Source organism: Xenopus tropicalis, chromosome 2 (genome assembly GCF_000004195.4).
Source record: "Xenopus tropicalis strain Nigerian chromosome 2, UCB_Xtro_10.0, whole genome shotgun sequence".
NCBI lineage: Eukaryota > Metazoa > Chordata > Amphibia > Anura > Pipidae > Xenopus > Xenopus tropicalis.
The window spans coordinates 12,901,756-12,921,602 of record NC_030678.2 but is presented as its reverse complement, the minus strand read 5'-3'; the positions used below and the strand labels follow the sequence as shown (position 1 = coordinate 12,921,602).

At 47.2% G+C, this 19,847-nt stretch overlaps 1 protein-coding gene across 1 annotated transcript; it reads right to left on the bottom strand.

The window, feature by feature from the left end:
• Positions 1-13,979: 13,979 nt before the first annotated feature.
• Positions 13,980-15,412, bottom strand: cldn14 (claudin 14). The gene has a single exon (XM_004912119.2). It carries the CDS (start codon positions 15,302-15,304, stop codon positions 14,594-14,596), a length of 711 nt encoding a protein of 236 aa, XP_004912176.1. The 5' UTR covers positions 15,305-15,412; the 3' UTR covers positions 13,980-14,593.
• Positions 15,413-19,847: the final 4,435 nt, after the last annotated feature.

Below are 19,847 nucleotides of genomic sequence, written 5' to 3'. Positions count from 1 at the left end.
CAGTCACCCCGCTATAGTTACGCACAAGTCACTGTTTTACAGCTTTGCACACTAGAACCAATACTGTCGGCCAATAGAAACCAAGATGTTCGCTACTGATTTGACCCCAGGGCAGTATTTAGTACAGTTGCCCTCTCTGAGGGAATTGCAGCCATTATCACACCCCTCCCTGCTGACAGCTGCTTGCCATTTATTTCACTGGGACCTTTTGTTGCTCTTGCAATTCACGTGGCATCAAGCGTGTCAGTCGTTTTAGTAATGGGGTGAAAAACATCACCCTATGGAATCGTGCAGCTAAATGTGCATCTATTTGGCCCCATACCCAGAATGCACTGCTTGTTCCCTATTAAGCGCTGGGGGTGCCGTTTTCCTTAGCGAGTCGGTAACCTCTACAGCACAGGTGGCACAAATGGCCCGTTGCGTCTGCGTGGCATATCTGCATAATGGTGGGAAATGGCCTAGGGCCGAATAATTAAATGGAAATGGAATGGGTAACCTGATCCAACTTTCCTAATAGCACCGGGTCTCAGAGGCAAACATATTTATATGTGAGATCCGTTCCATTTGCACTTGGGCACCTGAGGTCAGAGGGACCTTAAAAATATATCAATAAAGGAAATCTGTTTTATTATTAAAGCAACAGTAACACTAATTGAAAGTGACGTTATTTATGCCTGAAAGAAATCTAGAATGTTTACAACAGTTCTTTCATGCTTTATGACTGAGATTCTAATTATCTGTATAACAGGATCTGTGCCACTGTGACAGAATGCTCTGTTATACAGATAGCTAGAATCTCAGCCATAAAGCAGGACAGGACTGCTGCTTACAATGGGGGGATCAGATAGGATCTGTGCCACTGTGACAGAATGCTCTGTTATACAGATAGCTAGAATCCCAGCCATAAAGCAGGGCAGGACTGCTGCTTACTATGGGGGGGGGGGGGGGGGGGGTCAGATAGGATCTGTGCCACTGTGACAGAATGCTCTGTTATACAGATAGCTAGAATCTCAGCCATAAAGCAGGGCAGGACTGCTGCTTACAATGGGGGGATCAGATAGGATCTGTGCCACTGTGACAGAATGCTCTGTTATACAGATAGCTAGAATCTCAGCCATAAAGCAGGGCAGGACTGCTGCTTACAATGGGGGGATCAGATAGGATCTGTGCCACTGTGACAGAATGCTCTGTTATACAGATAGCTAGAATCCCAGCCATAAAGCAGGGCAGGACTGCTGCTTACTATGGGGGGGGGGGGGGGGGGTCAGATAGGATCTGTGCCACTGTGACAGAATGCTCTGTTATACAGATAGCTAGAATCTCAGCCATAAAGCAGGGCAGGACTGCTGCTTACAATGGGGGGATCAGATAGGATCTGTGCCACTGTGACAGAATGCTCTGTTATACAGATAGCTAGAATCTCAGCCATAAAGCAGGGCAGGACTGCTGCTTACAATGGGGGGGAGCAGATAGGATCTGTGCCACTGTGACAGAATGCTCTGTTATACAGATAGCTAGAATCTCAGCCATAAAGCAGGGCAGGACTGCTGCTTACAATGGGGGGGAGCAGATAGGATCTGTGCCACTGTGACAGAATGCTCTGTTATACAGATAGCTAGAATCTCAGCCATAAAGCAGGGCAGGACTGCTGCTTACAATGGGGGGGAGCAGATAGGATCTGTGCCACTGTGACAGAATGCTCTGTTATACAGATAGCTAGAATCTCAGCCATAAAGCATGGCAGGACTGCTGCTTACAATGGGGGGGATCAGATAGGATCTGTGCCACTGTGACAGAATGCTCTATCTGATCTGATAATAGCCTCTGGGAAGGGACTGGGGCTGTGGGATAGCAGGTATAGTAGGGAGAGATGGTGCCTATAGTAGCAGTGGGGGGGGGGGGGGATAATAGCCTCTGGGAAGGGACTGGGGCTGTGGGATAGCAGGTATAGTAGGGGGAGATGGTGCCTATAGTAGCAGTGGGGGATAATAGCCTCTGGGAAGGGACTGGGGCTGTGGGATAGCAGGTATAGTAGGGAGAGATGGTGCCTATAGTAGCAGTGGGGGGGGGGGGGATAATAGCCTCTGGGAAGGGACTGGGGCTGTGGGATAGCAGGTATAGTAGGGAGAGATGGTGCCTATAGTAGCAGTGGGGGGGGGGGGGGATAATAGCCTCTGGGAAGGGACTGGGGCTGTGGGATAGCAGGTATAGTAGGGAGAGATGGTGCCTATAGTAGCAGTGGGGGATAATAGCCTCTGGGAAGGGACTGGGGCTGTGGGATAGCAGGTATAGTAGGGAGAGATGGTGCCTATAGTAGCAGTGGGGGGATAATAGCTTCTGGGAAGGGACTGGGGCTGTGGGATAGCAGGTATAGTAGGGAGAGATGGTGCCTATAGTAAGCAGTGGGGGGATAATAGCTTCTGGGAAGGGACTGGGGCTGTGGGGTAGCAGATATAGTAGGGAGAGATGGTGCCTATAGTAGCAGTGGGGGGATAATAGCCTCTGGGAAGGGACTGGGGCTGTGGGATAGCAGGTATAGTAGGGAGAGATGGTGCCTATAGTAGCAGTGGGGGGATAATAGCCTCTGGGAAGGGACCGGGGCTGTGGGATAGCAGGTATAGTAAGGAGAGATGGTGCCTATAGTAGCAGTGGGGGGATAATAGCCTCTGGGAAGGGACTGGGGCTGTGGGATAGCAGGTATAGTAGGGAGAGATGGTGCCTATAGTAGCAGTGGGGGGATAATAGCCTCTGGGAAGGGACTGGGGCTGTGGGATAGCAGGTATAGTAGGGAGAGATGGTGCCTATAGTAGCAGTGGGGGGATAATAGCCTCTGGGAAGGGACTGGGGCTGTGGGATAGCAGGTATAGTAGGGAGAGATGGTGCCTATAGTAGCAGTGGGGGGATAATAGCCTCTGGGAAGGGACTGGGGCTGTGGGATAGCAGATATAGTAGGGAGAGATGGTGCCTATAGTAGCAGTGGGGGGATAATAGCCTCTGGGAAGGGACTGGGGCTGTGGGATAGCAGGTATAGTAGGGAGAGATGGTGCCTATAGTAGCAGTGGGATAATAGCCCCTGGGAAGGGACTGGGGCTGTGGGATAGCAGATATAGTAGGGAGAGATGGTGCCTATAGTAGCAGTGGGGGGGGGATAATAGCCTCTGGGAAGGGACTGGGGCTGTGGGATAGCAGATATAGTAGGGAGAGATGGTGCCTATAGTAGCAGTGGGGGGATAATAGCCTCTGGGAAGGGACTGGGGCTGTGGGATAGCAGGTATAGTAGGGAGAGATGGTACCTATAGTAGCAGTGGGGGGATAATAGCCTCTGGGAAGGGACTGGGGCTGTGGGATAGCAGGTATAGTAGGGAGAGATGGTACCTATAGTAGCAGTGGGGGGATAATAGCCTCTGGGAAGGGACTGGGGCTGTGGGATAGCAGGTATAGTAGGGAGAGATGGTACCTATAGTAGCAGTGGGGGGATAATAGCCTCTGGGAAGGGACTGGGGCTGTGGGATAGCAGGTATAGTAGGGAGAGATGGTGCCTATAGTAGCAGTGGGGGGATAATAGCCTCTGGAAAGGGACTGGGGCTGTGGGATAGCAGGTATAGTAGGGAGAGATGGTGCCTATAGTAGCAGTGGGGGGATAATAGCCTCTGGTAAGGGACTGGGGCTGTGGGGTAGCAGGTATAGTAGGGAGAGATGGTGCCTATAGTAGCAGTAGGGGGATAATAGCCTCTGGGAAGGGACTGGGGCTGTGGGATAGCAGGTATAGTAGGGAGAGATGGTGCCTATAGTAGCAGTGGGGGGATAATAGCCTCTGGGAAGGGACTGGGGCTGTGGGATAGCAGGTATAGTAGGGAGAGATGGTGCCTATAGTAGCAGTGGGGGGATAATAGCCTCTGGGAAGGGACCGGGGCTGTGGGATAGCAGGTATAGTAAGGAGAGATGGTGCCTATAGTAGCAGTGGGGGGATAATAGCCTCTGGGAAGGGACTGGGGCTGTGGGATAGCAGGTATAGTAGGGAGAGATGGTGCCTATAGTAGCAGTGGGATAATAGCCCCTGGGAAGGGACTGGGGCTGTGGGATAGCAGATATAGTAGGGAGAGATGGTGCCTATAGTAGCAGTGGGGGGGGGATAATAGCCTCTGGGAAGGGACTGGGGCTGTGGGATAGCAGATATAGTAGGGAGAGATGGTGCCTATAGTAGCAGTGGGGGGATAATAGCCTCTGGGAAGGAACTGGGGCTGTGGGATAGCAGGTATAGTAGGGAGAGATGGTGCCTATAGTAGCAGTGGGATAATAGCCCCTGGGAAGGGACTGGGGCTGTGGGATAGCAGATATAGTAGGGAGAGATGGTGCCTATAGTAGCAGTGGGGGGGATAATAGCCTCTGGGAAGGGACTGGGGCTGTGGGATAGCAGGTATAGTAGGGAGAGATGGTACCTATAGTAGCAGTGGGGGGATAATAGCCTCTGGGAAGGGACTGGGGCTGTGGGATAGCAGGTATAGTAGGGAGAGATGGTGCCTATAGTAGCAGTGGGGGGATAATAGCCTCTGGGAAGGGACTGGGGCTGTGGGATAGCAGGTATAGTAGGGAGAGAATTTTATTAAAATATATGAAACAGTTACAACAGAAATACAATTACATTTCAATCAAACAGAAATATACAATAAACAATATCACATCAAAAAAAAAAGTGAACATTTCTCCAAAGCATCTTATTTCCCACAGATTTCTCAATTTCCATTGTCTTAATAAGAATTAGTTCATTTACAATCACTTTTGCAACATGTTCTGCAGGATCTTTCGTTTGTCCAAATGTCCATTTGCATCTCATATGCCAGAGATGATACCTTATCACCATAATGATTATATACAATGTTTCTTTGTCCGTGCCATTCTCCCTCCCAGCACCCACCACCCCATAGGCAAACTCAGAATAGTTGAGGTCTATAAGCATCTGTAGGTGTAACAGTCTCGCCAGTAGACATCTCAGAGATTGTGAGACAGGACACTCAATTAAAAAATGCTCCTGTGACTCCTCTGTCCCACAACCCCAAGGACATGCCCTGTTATCAACACTTCGATACTTAAGGTTTCCCCTTACAAATAGCTTCCCATGAAAGGACAGCCAAGCATTATCCCAAAATTTTTTAGGAATTCTCTTGCTATTCAGAAAGCTTAAACTCTCCTCCATGATCCTACTCACACAGTCCTGCACTATTGGGGGGGTACAAAAGAAAAAATCTAAAACCCGTAAATAAATACTTTTCCTAGAGAAGGAAAATAACTCCTGCTTTCCAATGCTCCATTTCCGCAGAAGCTTAACTGCCTGGCTCAGAAATGATGGGATGCTGCCTCCTCTCACTCGAACCTCCTTCACTCTGTCCCCAAGTAACCAGTCCTTGATAAATGGCGATACCCAGTCCTTAACACTGACTTCCCACAGCAATTTCTTTTCTTGCATCAAATTCCTAAAATTATATTTCAGGAAAATGACACAAAAGAACCCCACTGGACATAACATGTCCAACCCACCCTTTTTTCTCTGCAGGAAGGTCACACCCCTTTTTACAGGATTGATCCTGCTCCCCCATAGCATCTGGAAGAACAGGCTCTGGATCCGGACATAGAGAGCTTCTGGCAATAAGAAGACATAGGAAACAAAGAGAAACAAAGGAATCAGATAAGCTTTAATAATGTCGATCCTTTCCCTATAGGTCAGCTTCCATGCCTTCCATCGCTGAACCTTTGCAATACCAACATCCAACTTTTCTTCCCAATTTACCTGAGCATTATCTCCTCTCCCAAATTTGATACCCAGAATTCTAACCTGCTCTGGGGCTACGGGAAAATTCTCAAGATTAAAACTTGGTCTCCCTTCTAAAACCCAAAGAGCTTCCGATTTTTCCTGGTTGACTAGAGACCCAGAGGCCTCTGAATAACTTTTGATGTGCTCTGACACCAGCGACTCCTCCTCTGGATAAGACAGAACCAAAGTCACATCATCCGCTTAGGCTACCGACTTAAAAGACTGACCCATGGGAAACGGAACACCCTCCAAACCACAACTCTGCAAACCCTTAAAAAAGGATCCAGAGCAAATATGTATAAGAGTGGGCTAAGAGGGCATCCCTGTCTCACCCCAGCCTGCACTTCAAAGTCTTCACCCTGCCAACCATTAATTAAAGGGAAGCTCTTTGCCCTCCATACAAAACTCTTAACCATTCAATAAACTGACCCGGGATGTGGTACTTTTGCAAAGTAGCCCATAGGTATTCGTGATCGACTTTATCAAAAGCTTTAGCCTGATCTAATGAGAGAAAGTACCTTCCCCATTTATTTAGTTTACACCTTTCCAAAGTTTCCCTGAGAAGTAGAAGTGCCCCATAGATGTCACGTCCCTCCACCGAGCAGAACTGAGAAGATGACAAAAGAAGCCCAGCAAACTTACCCAGCCTTACAGAAAAAATCCTTGCAAGAAGCTTCCTATCGCAGTTGAGAAGTGCAATAGGCCTCCAATTCTCAATGTGTCTCGAATCCTTCCCCTTTGACAACAGAATCAACGAGGAGTTCTGCATAGAAGAAGGAAGGCTCCCATTCACTAAACTCTCATTAAACACCTCCACCAGAATTGGTGCCAACTTCACCTTAAAAGTTTTATAGAACTCAGCTGTTAAACCATCCGGCCCAGGAGCCTTCTTCTTCTGCTGTTTGTCAATGGCCTGCAAAACCTCCTCCTCTGTTATTTCTTTCACCAAAGGGGAAAAGTCCAAATTCTCAATGTTAGGGCCTGGGGTCGCCTCTAGGAAGGCTTGCATCTTTCCCCTATCCAAAGCTCTTTTTCTGAAAAGCTCAGCATAGTATGATCTTACAACTCCCAGAATCCCCTCCCTAGTACTCTGTAAGTGACCCTGGGAGTCATACAGACCTTCCACCAATTTTCTCTTAACTGTCTCCTTACAGTTTGGTAAGGGTCTGGAGAGTTGGACACCCCATAATCCCTTTCCAAAACCAAGGACTTGTAGCGGCTATACTGCTGCTGTCTTAACAGATACTTGAGCCGGTTCACTTTTTCCCCCACCTCTCCCTCCGAAACACAGACCTCAAGCTTCCTTCTCAAGGACCAGCACTTTTGCTCTCTTTCCCTCCCTTTCTTAAAAGAGACAGACTTGAAAAAGGTTCTAAAAGAATCCTTGGTAGCATCCCACCATTCTGATAGTGAGCCGAAAAAATCTACCTTTGTGACTTCCCTCTGCAATAAACGCTCAAAGGATTTCCCTACCTCTGCATCCTCTAGGGAACCTGCCCCCAATCTCCACAGTCCCCTCCCAAATCTGGGTTTTCCTACAGAACCATAACAAAATGACAGGGCTAAATGATCAGAAAATTCTACTGCTGTTTCCTTGATCTCTGAGAAAATCTCCCCTTTCTTAACAAAAACCAAATCAATTCTGCTGCTTCTCCCACCACAATAATAAGTGTGCTTCCCCTTTCTCCCATGGGCTGTAGCGATGTCTATAAGGCCGGTCTCTTCCACCAAATTCACCAGAAACTGGCTCTCATATTTTTTATACCTTCCCGTTCTGTCCACATCCCTGAGAACCTGATTAAAGTCCCCAGCTAGAATCACAGGAGCAGATGTGTATAAGAACTGCTTAATTTCTGATAATAATTTCCTCCTCTCTGAGATTGTCTGGGGCCCATATACATTTATCAACCTCAACAGGGACCCATCAATCTGCACATCCAGCATCAGACACCTTCCCAGCCATATGTCTACTACCTTCTTTACCTCAATTTTTCTACCCCCTTTAAAGAGGATACCAACCCCACCAGCTGGCTCAGTAGCCACCGACCAAAAAGAAAACCCCCCTTTCCAATCCCTTTTAGCCTCCCTTATCTCTTGGATAGAGGTCAGTCTAGTCTCTTGCAGAAAGATAATATCTGCAGCCACTGACTCTAGGAAATCAAAAGCCATAAAGCGAGTCTTTCTGTTCTTAATGCTGCAAACATTCATGGTTATAAAATGTATATCAAGAGGCATCTTTATGTTTCTTGTTTAGAGACGTATCAGAACTTTTCCCACCTGATCTTTTTACCTGTATCCTTATACCTGTCTCCTGACTCTCCATCCCGCTTTCTTCTTCCAACTCCCCTTCCTCCAGCGACTCCAAATCTGCCCCCTGAGACTGAAAAGCCCCTTCCCTCTTGCTCTTTTTTCTGCTGGAGATGATATCAGAAGAGAGACTTTTTCTTTCTCCCTCTCTTCCTCCTCCTCCATTCTCTCCAACTCTGCCTGCTCTTCTGCCAAATCCCCCCACGACTTCCCTCCTGGCAAAACAAATCTATTTTCAGTTGGGAGGGTCATTACACCTGGGCACTGATCTTCCTTAACTTCCTTTGATTTATTGCCCACCACTATCCAACCATCCTCCCCCCCTTGGGATGCCTGTACCTTTGCCTTTTTATTCCCCTTATTCCTCCCCCTTTCACTCTTCCTGCCCTCCTTCTCTGTCTCTTTCCCTCTCATCTCTGTTGGGCGCCCCCTGTCTGTCTCTTTTCCCCCACCTGCCCTCTCCTTTCCCCCTCCCTCAGTCTGTGGCAAGTTCTCCCCTGGCATTGGGGTACTCATTATTTCTTCCAAATTTGGACAAGCCTTCTTAATGTTGCGCCAGGCGTCGGGGCAGGCCCTATAAGCATGGCCGGATTGCATACACAGGTTACACTTTATGGCCTTTACACACTCCTTGCTTGGGTGCCCAGTCTCCCCACACAAAGCACATTTCTGTATGTTGCACTTTACAGCATAATGCCTGTTGGACCCACATTTATAGCATAGCCTGGGCTGGCCCACATAGAAACAGACACCCCTTGCTTTCCCAATGAAAAAGGAATTTGGGAGATGTTTCTGAACATTCTGATCCACATGCAGTTTCACTTGGACTTTATACCCCCCCACCCAGAATCCCTCCTCATCAAACACCGGCTCCAGGGGGGATAGGACAGTGCACTGGCGCCGGAGCCATATGAGGATGTCCTGCTCATGCACGGTCTCTCTCTTCATGATAATGGTAACCAGTTTGGTTTTGGGTTTGGACACAGGGATTACCCTAAACCCCTCCCACTCCTTGGCCCCTTTACTTGGATGGTACCGCCTCCAGAACTCCTCTAACCCTTGGGATAACTTAAAGCTTAAATCAAACTCTGTGTCTGTGACACTCAGCAAGGCATAAACATCCTGTGGGGTAAAACCCAGCAACTGTTTAATAATGTTTCTGCCCACAAACCTGCGCCCCGGGAAATCCTCCCTCTCTTTCTCCCACTTAATTTTCACCACATTCTTCCTCTTATCAAACTCATCATCAAACTCCTCATCCTGCTCACGTGCAAAGAATCTCCTTCCCTCCCAAACACTGCCCCCCGCAGCCCCAGCAACACTCTCAGTCCCCCCTTGCACATTGCTTTCCCCAGCAGAATAAACGACATTTTTTCCTTCCCCTCCCCCACCTCCCTCAGTCACACATGCTGCATTACCTGCAATCACCTGCACCTCAGCTGCACCACTCTCAGCCGCTTGCACCTCAGCTGCCTCAGCACTCACTGCCCCACCCCCCTCACTCACACACATTGCATTGCCCCCAGCCGCTTGCCCCACACTGCCCCCAGCACTCACCCCACTCATGGCAGCTGCACACACACTATCAGCATTGGAAATACCGTTACTATGTACAATATCAGTAGCAACACTACATTGAGTAAGAGTTTTTGAAACATCAGTCTCTTTGAGCAGTTCTGCAACTTTTAGCAGTCTCTCAGCAGTCATATTGCCCTCCTTCATTTGTTCAAATCTCTGCTTGTTGCCATACAGCTCCTTCCATGGCTCTATAACAGCCAGAATGTCTTTAATGTAAGTCTCAGTGTCTTCCAGCTCCTTATTGTGGAAAGCCAACTCCCTGATATACAGAGTTCTCCTCTCTCCTCTTGCCAACTTCAGATTTTTTATAAGCCTGTCAATGTCTTTATTTAATTTGCCTTGTTTCTCCTCTAAACACCTCAGTTCTTTCAAAGCATTAATGATAGTGTCATACTGTATTACAGTCTCAGTAACTTTGTGCCCTTCCCCTGCCTTCCCAGGGGGCCGGCAGCCATTACCTGCTCACTGTCCTGGGCCACACGGTTTCCATGCTCCTCACAGGCAGCAGCCATCTCCTGGTCACTCAGAGCGCTCTCTGCAACCTCCAGGGCCACACGGCTTCCATATTCCTCACTGGCAGCAGCCATTTCCTGGTTGGTCAGAGCATTTTCTGCAACCACCATTGCCACATGGCTTCCAAGCTCCTCACTGCCAGCAGCCATTTTGCAGCCATCAGACTCTCCTCTCACCTCCTGGTTTGCCTCTGTTGCAGCTCCGCAGCTCCCTGCAGTTACTCCAACACCGGCGTCCATTTCCACAGAGTCAGAGTCACTCTCAATGCCGCTTTGGGAACAACTTTTACTTTTCTTATTCTTTCCTTTAATAGAGCAGGAAACATTCCCCTTTGCAGCGCGCTCCACAGTCACCACAATGTTTGATCCGGCAGCCCTCTTGCTGCTGCCCAAACGGGTCTTCACTACCCGGCTAAAAGGTTTTATTGCCTTCTTCCCCATTGAGTAGGGAAGGCACCAAAAACACAAAGAAAAAAAGCACCCACAAAACTAACCCCCAGACCCAGCTGGGCCTGGGAGAAAGTCACAGAACCACAGAACACTCAAAGCACCTCCACTCACTAGCAACAGCAATGAGAAAATGGCCTCTGAGAAGGGGGTGTGGCTGTGGGATAGCAGGTATAGTAGGGAGAGATGGTGCCTATAGTAGCAGTGGGGGGATAATAGCCTCTGGGAAGGGACTGGGGCTGTGGGATAGCAGGTATAGTAGGGAGAGATGGTGCCTATAGTAGCAGTGGGGGGATAATAGCCTCTGGGAAGGGACTGGGGCTGTGGGATAGCAGGTATAGTAGGGAGAGATGGTGCCTATAGTAGCAGTGGGGGGATAATAGCCTCTGGGAAGGGACTGGGGCTGTGGGATAGCAGGTATAGTAGGGAGAGATGGTGCCTATAGTAGCAGTAGGGGGATAATAGCCTCTGGGAAGGGACTGGGGCTGTGGGATAGCAGGTATAGTAGGGAGAGATGGTGCCTATAGTAGCAGTAGGGGGATAATAGCCTCTGGGAAGGGACTGGGGCTGTGGGATAGCAGGTATAGTAGGGAGAGATGGTGCCTATAGTAGCAGTGGGGGGATAATAGCCTCTGGGAAGGGACTGGGGCTGTGGGATAGCAGATATAGTAGGGAGAGATGGTGCCTATAGTAGCAGTGGGGGGATAATAGCCTCTGGGAAGGGACTGGGGCTGTGGGATAGCAGGTATAGTAGGGAGAGATGGTGCCTATAGTAGCAGTGGGGGGATAATAGCCTCTGGGAAGGGACTGGGGCTGTGGGATAGCAGGTATAGTAGGGAGAGATGGTGCCTATAGTAGCAGTGGGGGGATAATAGCCTCTGGGAAGGGACTGGGGCTGTGGGATAACAGGTATAGTAGGGAGAGATGGTGCCTATAGTACCAGTAGGGGGATAATAGCCTCTGGGAAGGGACTGGGGCTGTGGGATAGCAGGTATAGTAGGGAGAGATGGTGCCTATAGTAGCAGTGGGGGGATAATAGCCTCTGGGAAGGGACTGGGGCTGTGGGATAGCAGGTATAGTAGGGAGAGATGGTGCCTATAGTAGCAGTGGGGGGATAATAGCCTCTGGGAAGGGACTGGGGCTGTGGGATAGCAGGTATAGTAGGGAGAGATGGTGCCTATAGTAGCAGTGGGGGATAATAGCCTCTGGGAAGGGACTGGGGCTGTGGGATAGCAGGTATAGTAGGGAGAGATGGTGCCTATAGTAGCAGTGGGGGGATAATAGCCTCTGGGAAGGGACTGGGGCTGTGGGATAGCAGGTATAGTAGGGAGAGATGGTGCCTATAGTAGCAGTGGGATAATAGCCTCTGGGAAGGGACTGGGGCTGTGGGATAGCAGGTATAGTAGGCAGATGTGGTACCTATAGTAGACACGGTGGATATAGTAGCAGTGGGTGCAGCACCTCGCTCAGTTTTAGTGACAGGGATTTATTATTAATGATACCATATTATGGTTAAAGAATGGTTGAAAGCTGAAGTCATTAGCAGCCGGGGCTGAAAGGACAAAGCCATTAAACACTCCGGCTCTGTGTCTGTGCCACCTGATATAAAGCCATATTTTAGTGCCGCTGCCATTAAAGTAAATGGGGGCATTAGCTGATTTACAGCAGAGCTGTGCCAAGCTACCTAAGGGCCGGACATTAAAGCCTTCCTGTAGAAGGGATCCGCATGGCGCTGGCCTCTCCCCAGGCCTGTGGGGCTGTTTTGCTTGGCGGCCATGGCTAGCAGCCACCAGATGGGAATGGCGCTTTATAGTTACAGGCACAATATTCCCTTCTCTCCGCGTTGTGTTTTCTTTGAGAGCTGAGAAGCTGACAGACACAGGACGTAGTTAATACCCGGCTCAGGTTTTTAAGCAGGAAAGTGGGACGTGAAACAAGGGAAGTCAGCGGGGATCGTAGAATTAGCTGGCTGGAAAATGTTATGATTTGGCAAATGATACAATTAAATTTTGTCGCCATTTGATCCTTAGGAAGCCGCCCGGGGGTATCAGTTGTCACTAGGCTCCAATTAGCAGCGACTGGGGCCTCGGTGGCTCAGTGACGCGTTTGTCCCCAGTGCTGTGTGAGCTATTGTCACTAATGGGATAAGTACATTGGCCTTATAGGGGTGGGTCACCTTTAAATTAACCTTTAATATGTTATAGAATAGCTAACTTTTCAGTTGGTCTTTATTTTTGCTTTTTTTCAGCTTTCAAATGGGGGTCATGGACCCCAACATCTAAGAAACAAAAGCCAGGCTACAATTTAATTGTTGTTGCTACTTTATCACTCCTCTTTCTATTCAGGGCCTCTGCAATTCATGTTCCAGTCTTTCATTCAAATCAATGTCTGGTTGCTAGGGTTATTTTCACCTTAGCAACCAGAGAGCTGCTGAAATTCCAAACTGGAGACCTGCTGAGGAAAAAGCCACAGACAGAAGCTGACAGAAAGGTGTTCTGTATCTATGGCCTACTGCTTGGAAATAATCCAGTAATCTGTCCCTTTTGTTATCATTTAGTCTTTATGTTAAAGACCAGTCAATCCCTCAATGAGTTCATTATTCCTGACCCACTTGTGCCCCCAGAGTAGGATTCTTAAACTACACACAGGTCAGACTGCTCTAGAGTATGTAATGGGCATGAAAACTCTTCCCTTACTCACTGCAATATGCCCATAGCCCTCCCATTGTGTTACAATCCCAACACAACATGCCAGAAGCAAGTGTTGCTTTCCAGCCCATGGGTTGCCCAGCTAAATAGCCCCCATCCTACAGCTTCATTATGGGATTAAAGCAATGGCACCCTGGTATATATATATATATAGATAGATAGATAGATAGATAGATAGATAGATAGATAGATAGATAGATATAGATTTTTATTTTTTTTTTCTGTAGAGAGCAATGAATAGCATTGCACCCCTATCTTCCTATATATGGGGACATATATTATGACTAAACTGCTGCCTCCTGTTGCCAGTCCTTTATGGATACAAAGTGCAAACACATGGCAGACTGCACCTGATTTTTGCATTTTGCACTCTCCCTTGCCCTGTGTAAATGGTGCCCTGCTGTATATACACAGCTTGATATTGACTATATAAACGGGTGCCCTATGGCCCTATTTCCCCTTCCATGGCTCCACACAAACTTATTTATGTAAACTCTGAGAGTTCTTGAAGCAAATACAATAGTTTCCAGGGCAAAATCACATTTTATTTACATGCATGCAAAGCCCTTTTATATTTTGGGTAATTGTTGCCTTTAAAACTCAGGCAATGAGCACAGCTTTCTTAATAACCCATCTTTCTTTTATTTCTTGCTTCTCTATCCATTACATTTGATCTGGTATATTTTACATTTACATTTACTGTATATACAAGACTATTTTTTTTTTATTTGGGGTAAATTGCCCCCTGTACAAAATATCACATTATTGCCCCCTTCAGTTACAAAAACAACAACAACTGAAGTTTATACACCCTTGCTGCCCATACTCACAGGCTGAGATTTAATAATCTAGGATCCACTTTACTGTACATAGGGATGGGGGAAGGTTGGGCGGGTTCTCCGTTCCATGTTGGGCCCTTTGAAGCCGCAATTAAACACATATAACACCCAATCAAATAGCAGTGATGGATATTAATACTATTTCACAGTTAAAAAGACTGGGCATTGAATGATGATAGACAATGACAGATGGTAGACAATGACAGATGGTAGGCAATAATACTCTTCCCACTGGCATGGTATAGTCTATTGCCCCAAATGCACATCTGGGTTTCAGTTCCTTCTGCAAAGTAAACATTAATAGGAAGAAAACATTGACATAAGTAATTTCTCATGGAAGTATGGGGAAATCCCATGGAATTCTTAAACAAGTCCCTGCTTATAGAGGTGCTCTCATACAAAGTCATTAAGGTGGTAGCCATGGCGAGAAGCAGAAGACCATGATGGTACATGGTTGCTTTTGTTGACGGGCTGAGATCTGCTGGTTGGAGCCTTTCTGGGGTAGCGTCTTTGAGGAGTGTAGGGTAGAGGAGTGTTGTCCCTTTGACATGATGTGGAAAGTATCATGATACCCCCGATCACCGATAGCCCCCCTGAGATGAAGCCAACATACAGAGCCTGTCCAATCTCGTACTTCATCCCATAAGGCAGTCCTGGGTTGTAAAAGTCTTGAACCACATCGTTAGTAGACCACGCAACTGGAATCAAGCACATAAGGCCGGCCAGGGCAAAGAAGGTCCCCCCAAAAGCAGCTATCATCCTCTTGGATGAGGATCCCTTGGCACACTGGGTGCACTTCATGCCAAAGACTGACACAACAGAAGCCAGAACTGACAGGACACAAGAGGCAACCATCATGGCCCGAGCTACCTGAAGGTCTCTTGGGAGTGCCAGCTGGGACTGGTGAACTTGGCATTGGTATATACCAGTACTGTGCCACACACACTCCATCCACAGGCCCTTCATGTATGCCACAGCCGTGATGATATTGGTGCCAACATGAGCCGTCCTCCACCAGTGTGGCAGCACCGTGGCAACAATGGTCCCGATGAAGCCAATGAGGGCCACAGAGAACCCCAGGAGCTGCAGAGCCATGCTTGCCATTTGTGCTGCTGTATGGCTGCCCAGACTTCTCCCAGCTCCTTGTGCCGGCTTCTCATCTCTCTCCTGCGCTAATGAACAAGCTTAGTAGGAAGTTAAATATTATTGGAATGTGTTATTTTTGCAACCAGTAAGATCCTGACAACAAGGTATTAGCTTGGCCATTAGCATACTTATTGCACATTCTGCTGGGCGGCCTGATTTATGGCGTTCCAAATCATACTCCATTCTCTAGCGAAAGAGACGCCCATAGAAAGTCACAATATTCTGTAAAATAATTCCATATAAACAGCTTACTGGTGTCTTGCTTTAGAAAAGTCGTAATTAGTTCCACACTAACTGCTATTATTAATGTGCCCGGTGATTAAAGCGATAGTAGCAATACTGACATGGTTAATTGCAGGCCGTCGGTGTCACATAAATTCCCTATAAAACATAATACATTAAAGGCATGAATAGCCAGGAAAATATCATCTAATATATGAAGTGATTTCAGTATTGTAATGAGTGCTTAATGGCTCGTTAAATCTTTGAACTGTCTCATCTCTGGAGATCAGGGCCGCTGCTGGCCAAATGGGTGCCCTAAGCAGAAATTTACTTTTGTGCCCCCTGCCCCAAATATTACGGGAGTAAAAATAAAATAATAAAAAAAAACACCTACTATAGGGGCCCCACACACAGTGCCCCCAATTGCCCCCATAGACAATGCCCCCATAGTAAGTGCCCCCAATAGCCCCCATAGATTGATAGAACTATCTGGGACAGCGGGATGCGCTATAAAAACCAGCGGTATGTTATAATATATTAAAAAAAAAAAATTTTTGGAGCAGCTGGGATGGTGCCCCCCTGGGAGTTGGTGCCCTATGCAGACTGAGTACTCTGCTTATAGGGAGCGGCGGCCCTGCTGGAGATGGCTTTCAAAAGAGCAGTTGGATCAGTCATTCTGGCTGAGCTCAGTTCAACTATCTATCTATCTATCTATCAGCCATCTATCTATCAGCCATCTATCTATCAGCTATCTATCTATCTATCTATCTATCAGCTATCTATATATCTATCTATCTATATCTATCATCTATCAGCTATCATCTATCTATCTATCTATCTATCAGCCATCTATCTATCAGCCATCTATCTATCAGCTATCTATATATCTATCTATCTATCTATCTATCAGCTATCTATATATCTATCTATCTATCATCTATCAGCTATCATCTATCTATCTATCTATCTTTCATCTATCTATCTATCTATCTATATCTATCATCTATCAGCTATCTATCTATCTATCTATCTATCTATATCTATCATCTATCAGCTATCTATCTATCTATATCTATCATCTATCAGCTATCTATCTATCTATCTATCTATCTATCTATCTATCTATCTATCAGCTATCTGTTCCCTAAAGTCCCACCCAGCCCAATTCTTATATGTGATCTGCACCCAAAAGTACTTAAAAAGGAAATTAATGAAAATATTTTCCAAAGTGAAATTTGCAGTTTCCTATAGTCCATGTAATGTCAACTACTAATGTGGATTTCCTTTACTATCAAAGATGAAGCATCGGAGAGAGCAGACCCAGCAGTTGCCGAAGGGAAAAGGACAATAGAGAAAGAGAGTCAAAATGGTCTCCCCAGTACCGTATGTATCTTATAAGGCTACAATGGAGTTCTTCCTCTGGTGCCCAGTCAGTGCAGAGTAAAGATGCATGTAGAGCAGGGACCCCCAACCTTTTATACCCGTGAGCCACATTCAAATGGAAAAAGTTTTGGGGAGCAACACAAGCATAAAAAAGTTCCAGGGTGCCAAATAAGGGCTACGATTGGCTATTTGGTAGCCCCTATGTGGACTGGCAGCCTATAGAAGGCTCTGTTTGGCAGTACAAACCAAAACTTGCCGCCAAGTCAGGAATTAAAAAAAAAAGCCCCTGCTTTGAGGCCACTGGGAGCAACATCCAAGGGGTTCGGGAGCAACATGATGCCCCTGGGCCACTGGTTGGGGATCACTGATTTAAAGCCTGGAATTAAATGAGCCCTAGAAAAACTAGAAGTACATCAAACCAAGAGGGGGACTACATGAGTAAAGTGAGCCAAGGTAGAGTTCTTTGGTGATAAAGAAGTACCTGCAGTACCGGCCCCCGAACCGACTGCCCCATTGCCGCCAATATAATTTGATCATTTGACCCCAGGGCCAAACAATCGAATTAGCCTACATGCTCCCCGATATCGCCCACCCTTAGGTGGGGGATATTGGGTGAAGATCCGCTCGCTTGGCGATCTCACCAAGCGAGCGAATCTTAACGTGTATGGGGACCTTTACTCACCAGACCGAGAGATCAAGGGTAAGTAAGAACTGCCTGTAAGTGAGCCCTAGCAACCATAAGCCCAGTGGGGAGTGTCAGTAGGACTTGGGTCTGGTTGTTACTCACCAGACAGAGAGATCCTGGGTACCATGTGAGTAAGGTGAGCCAAGGTAGAGTTCTGCAGTGATAAAGAAGTGCCTCTATGTGACAGCAAGTAACTATAATCCCAGTAAGGAGTGTTAGTAGGACGTGAGTCTGGTTGTTGCTCACCAGACAAGGGTGTCCTTGATGTATCATATATACCATGCATATCATCCATTGGCTGGGTTGTATAATGTGGGTGTCTGATTGGCTAAAATAATAATGACTTGGTCCCAAACTACAGGCTTGTTTGTATATAAGGGGGACTGTATCATCATCAGGGGAAATATATGTGCTTATATCTGTCATTGTCTGACACTGGAGCCATATGAGGATATAATTCACTATATGTATGTGTGTATATGTGTGTGTATGTGTATGTGTGTGTATGTGTAAACGGTCCATATTTCAGTTCATTATATTCTTCAATGTAATCGCACAATTCCAAATTCTTTATTTCCTAGCGCTGGGCTCAGCGTTCCTACGTAGATATCACCTCTTGAGCGTCCCACACACATCATTAATGGCTGCTTAATGGTCACAGAATGATATTCAAGGTCGTTCATTAACCCAAATTGGGCAGATCTAAGGCAAGCCGGTGCGTGATTAGAAGGCGCAGCCATAGGAAATGAATAACTGTTTTGGTCCTTTTGGCCGTTAAATATTCATTTCCCTAATGGCCGTAGATATATTTAGAAACAGACCCCATTAAGGTGCTATTTTTACAGCTCGTTTGCAAATGAAGTTGCTAAATTTAGAAGTTGAGCGTGGAACAGGGTGCTAGGTGACCTGGGTGCTGGGCTAATTGCCCCTCACGTCTCATCATCGGTGGCTAATGACTAACAGGAACATATCCGTTTCTATGCTGTTTATTCACGCTTACCAACCCTTGCGTTTCATTCCCCCCATACAGGCAATGTTTTCATTTTATCCTATTCCATATGTGCAGAAATATAATGCTCAGCTACACCTCTCCATGTTCCCCTCCATGTTCCCCTCCATGTTCCCCTCCATGTTCCCCTCCATGTTCCTCTCCATGTTCCTCGCCATGTTCCCCTCCATGTTCCCCTCCATGTTCCCCTCCATGTTCCTCTCCATGTTCCTCTCCATGTTCCCCTCCATGTTCCTCTCCATGTTCCTCTCCATGTTCTTCTCCATGTTCCTCTCCATGTTCCTCTCCATGTTCCTCTCCATGTTCCCCTCCATGTTCCCCTCCATGTTCCTCTCCATGTTCCTCTCCATGTTCCTCTCCATGTTCCCCTCCATGTTCCCCTCCATGTTCCCCTCCATGTTCCCCTCCATGTTCCTCTCCATGTTCCTCTCCATGTTCCTTTCCATGTTTCTCTCCATGTTCCTCTCCATGTTCCCCTCCATGTTCCCCTCCATGTTCCCCTCCATGTTCCCCTCCATGTTCCTCTCCATGTTCCTCGCCATGTTCCCCTCCATGTTCCCCTCCATGTTCCCCTCCATGTTCCTCTCCATGTTCCTCTCCATATTCCCCTCCATGTTCCTCTCCATGTTCCTCTCCATGTTCTTCTCCATGTTCCTCTCCATGTTCCTCTCCATGTTCCTCTCCATGTTCCCCTCCATGTTCCCCTCCATGTTCCTCTCCATGTTCCTCTCCATGTTCCTCTCCATGTTCCCCTCCATGTTCCCCTCCATGTTCCCCTCCATGTTCCCCTCCATGTTCCTCTCCATGTTCCTCTCCATGTTCCTTTCCATGTTTCTCTCCATGTTCCTCTCCATGTTCCCCTCCATGTTCCTCTCCATGTTCCTCTCCATGTTCCTTTCCATGTTTCTCTCCATGTTCCCCTCCATGTTCCCCTCCATGTTCCTCTCCATGTTCCTCTCCATGTTCCTCTCCATGTTCCTCTCCATGTTCCTCTCCAGGCATGGCAAATATAAGCTGCTTGCTCCCAACTTAAACTAAAATAAAAAGTATTAAGGCGTGAATAAAATGCCAGGGTAACCTAGTTAAGGCTCAGTAGTTCAGTGATACTAGGGCAGAATAACAATTTCTGGGTGAGAGAGTAATATCACGCTGGGCATTAGAGTCATTTCTGGGTTGGGTAGGGATGCTGAGGGTACATAGGG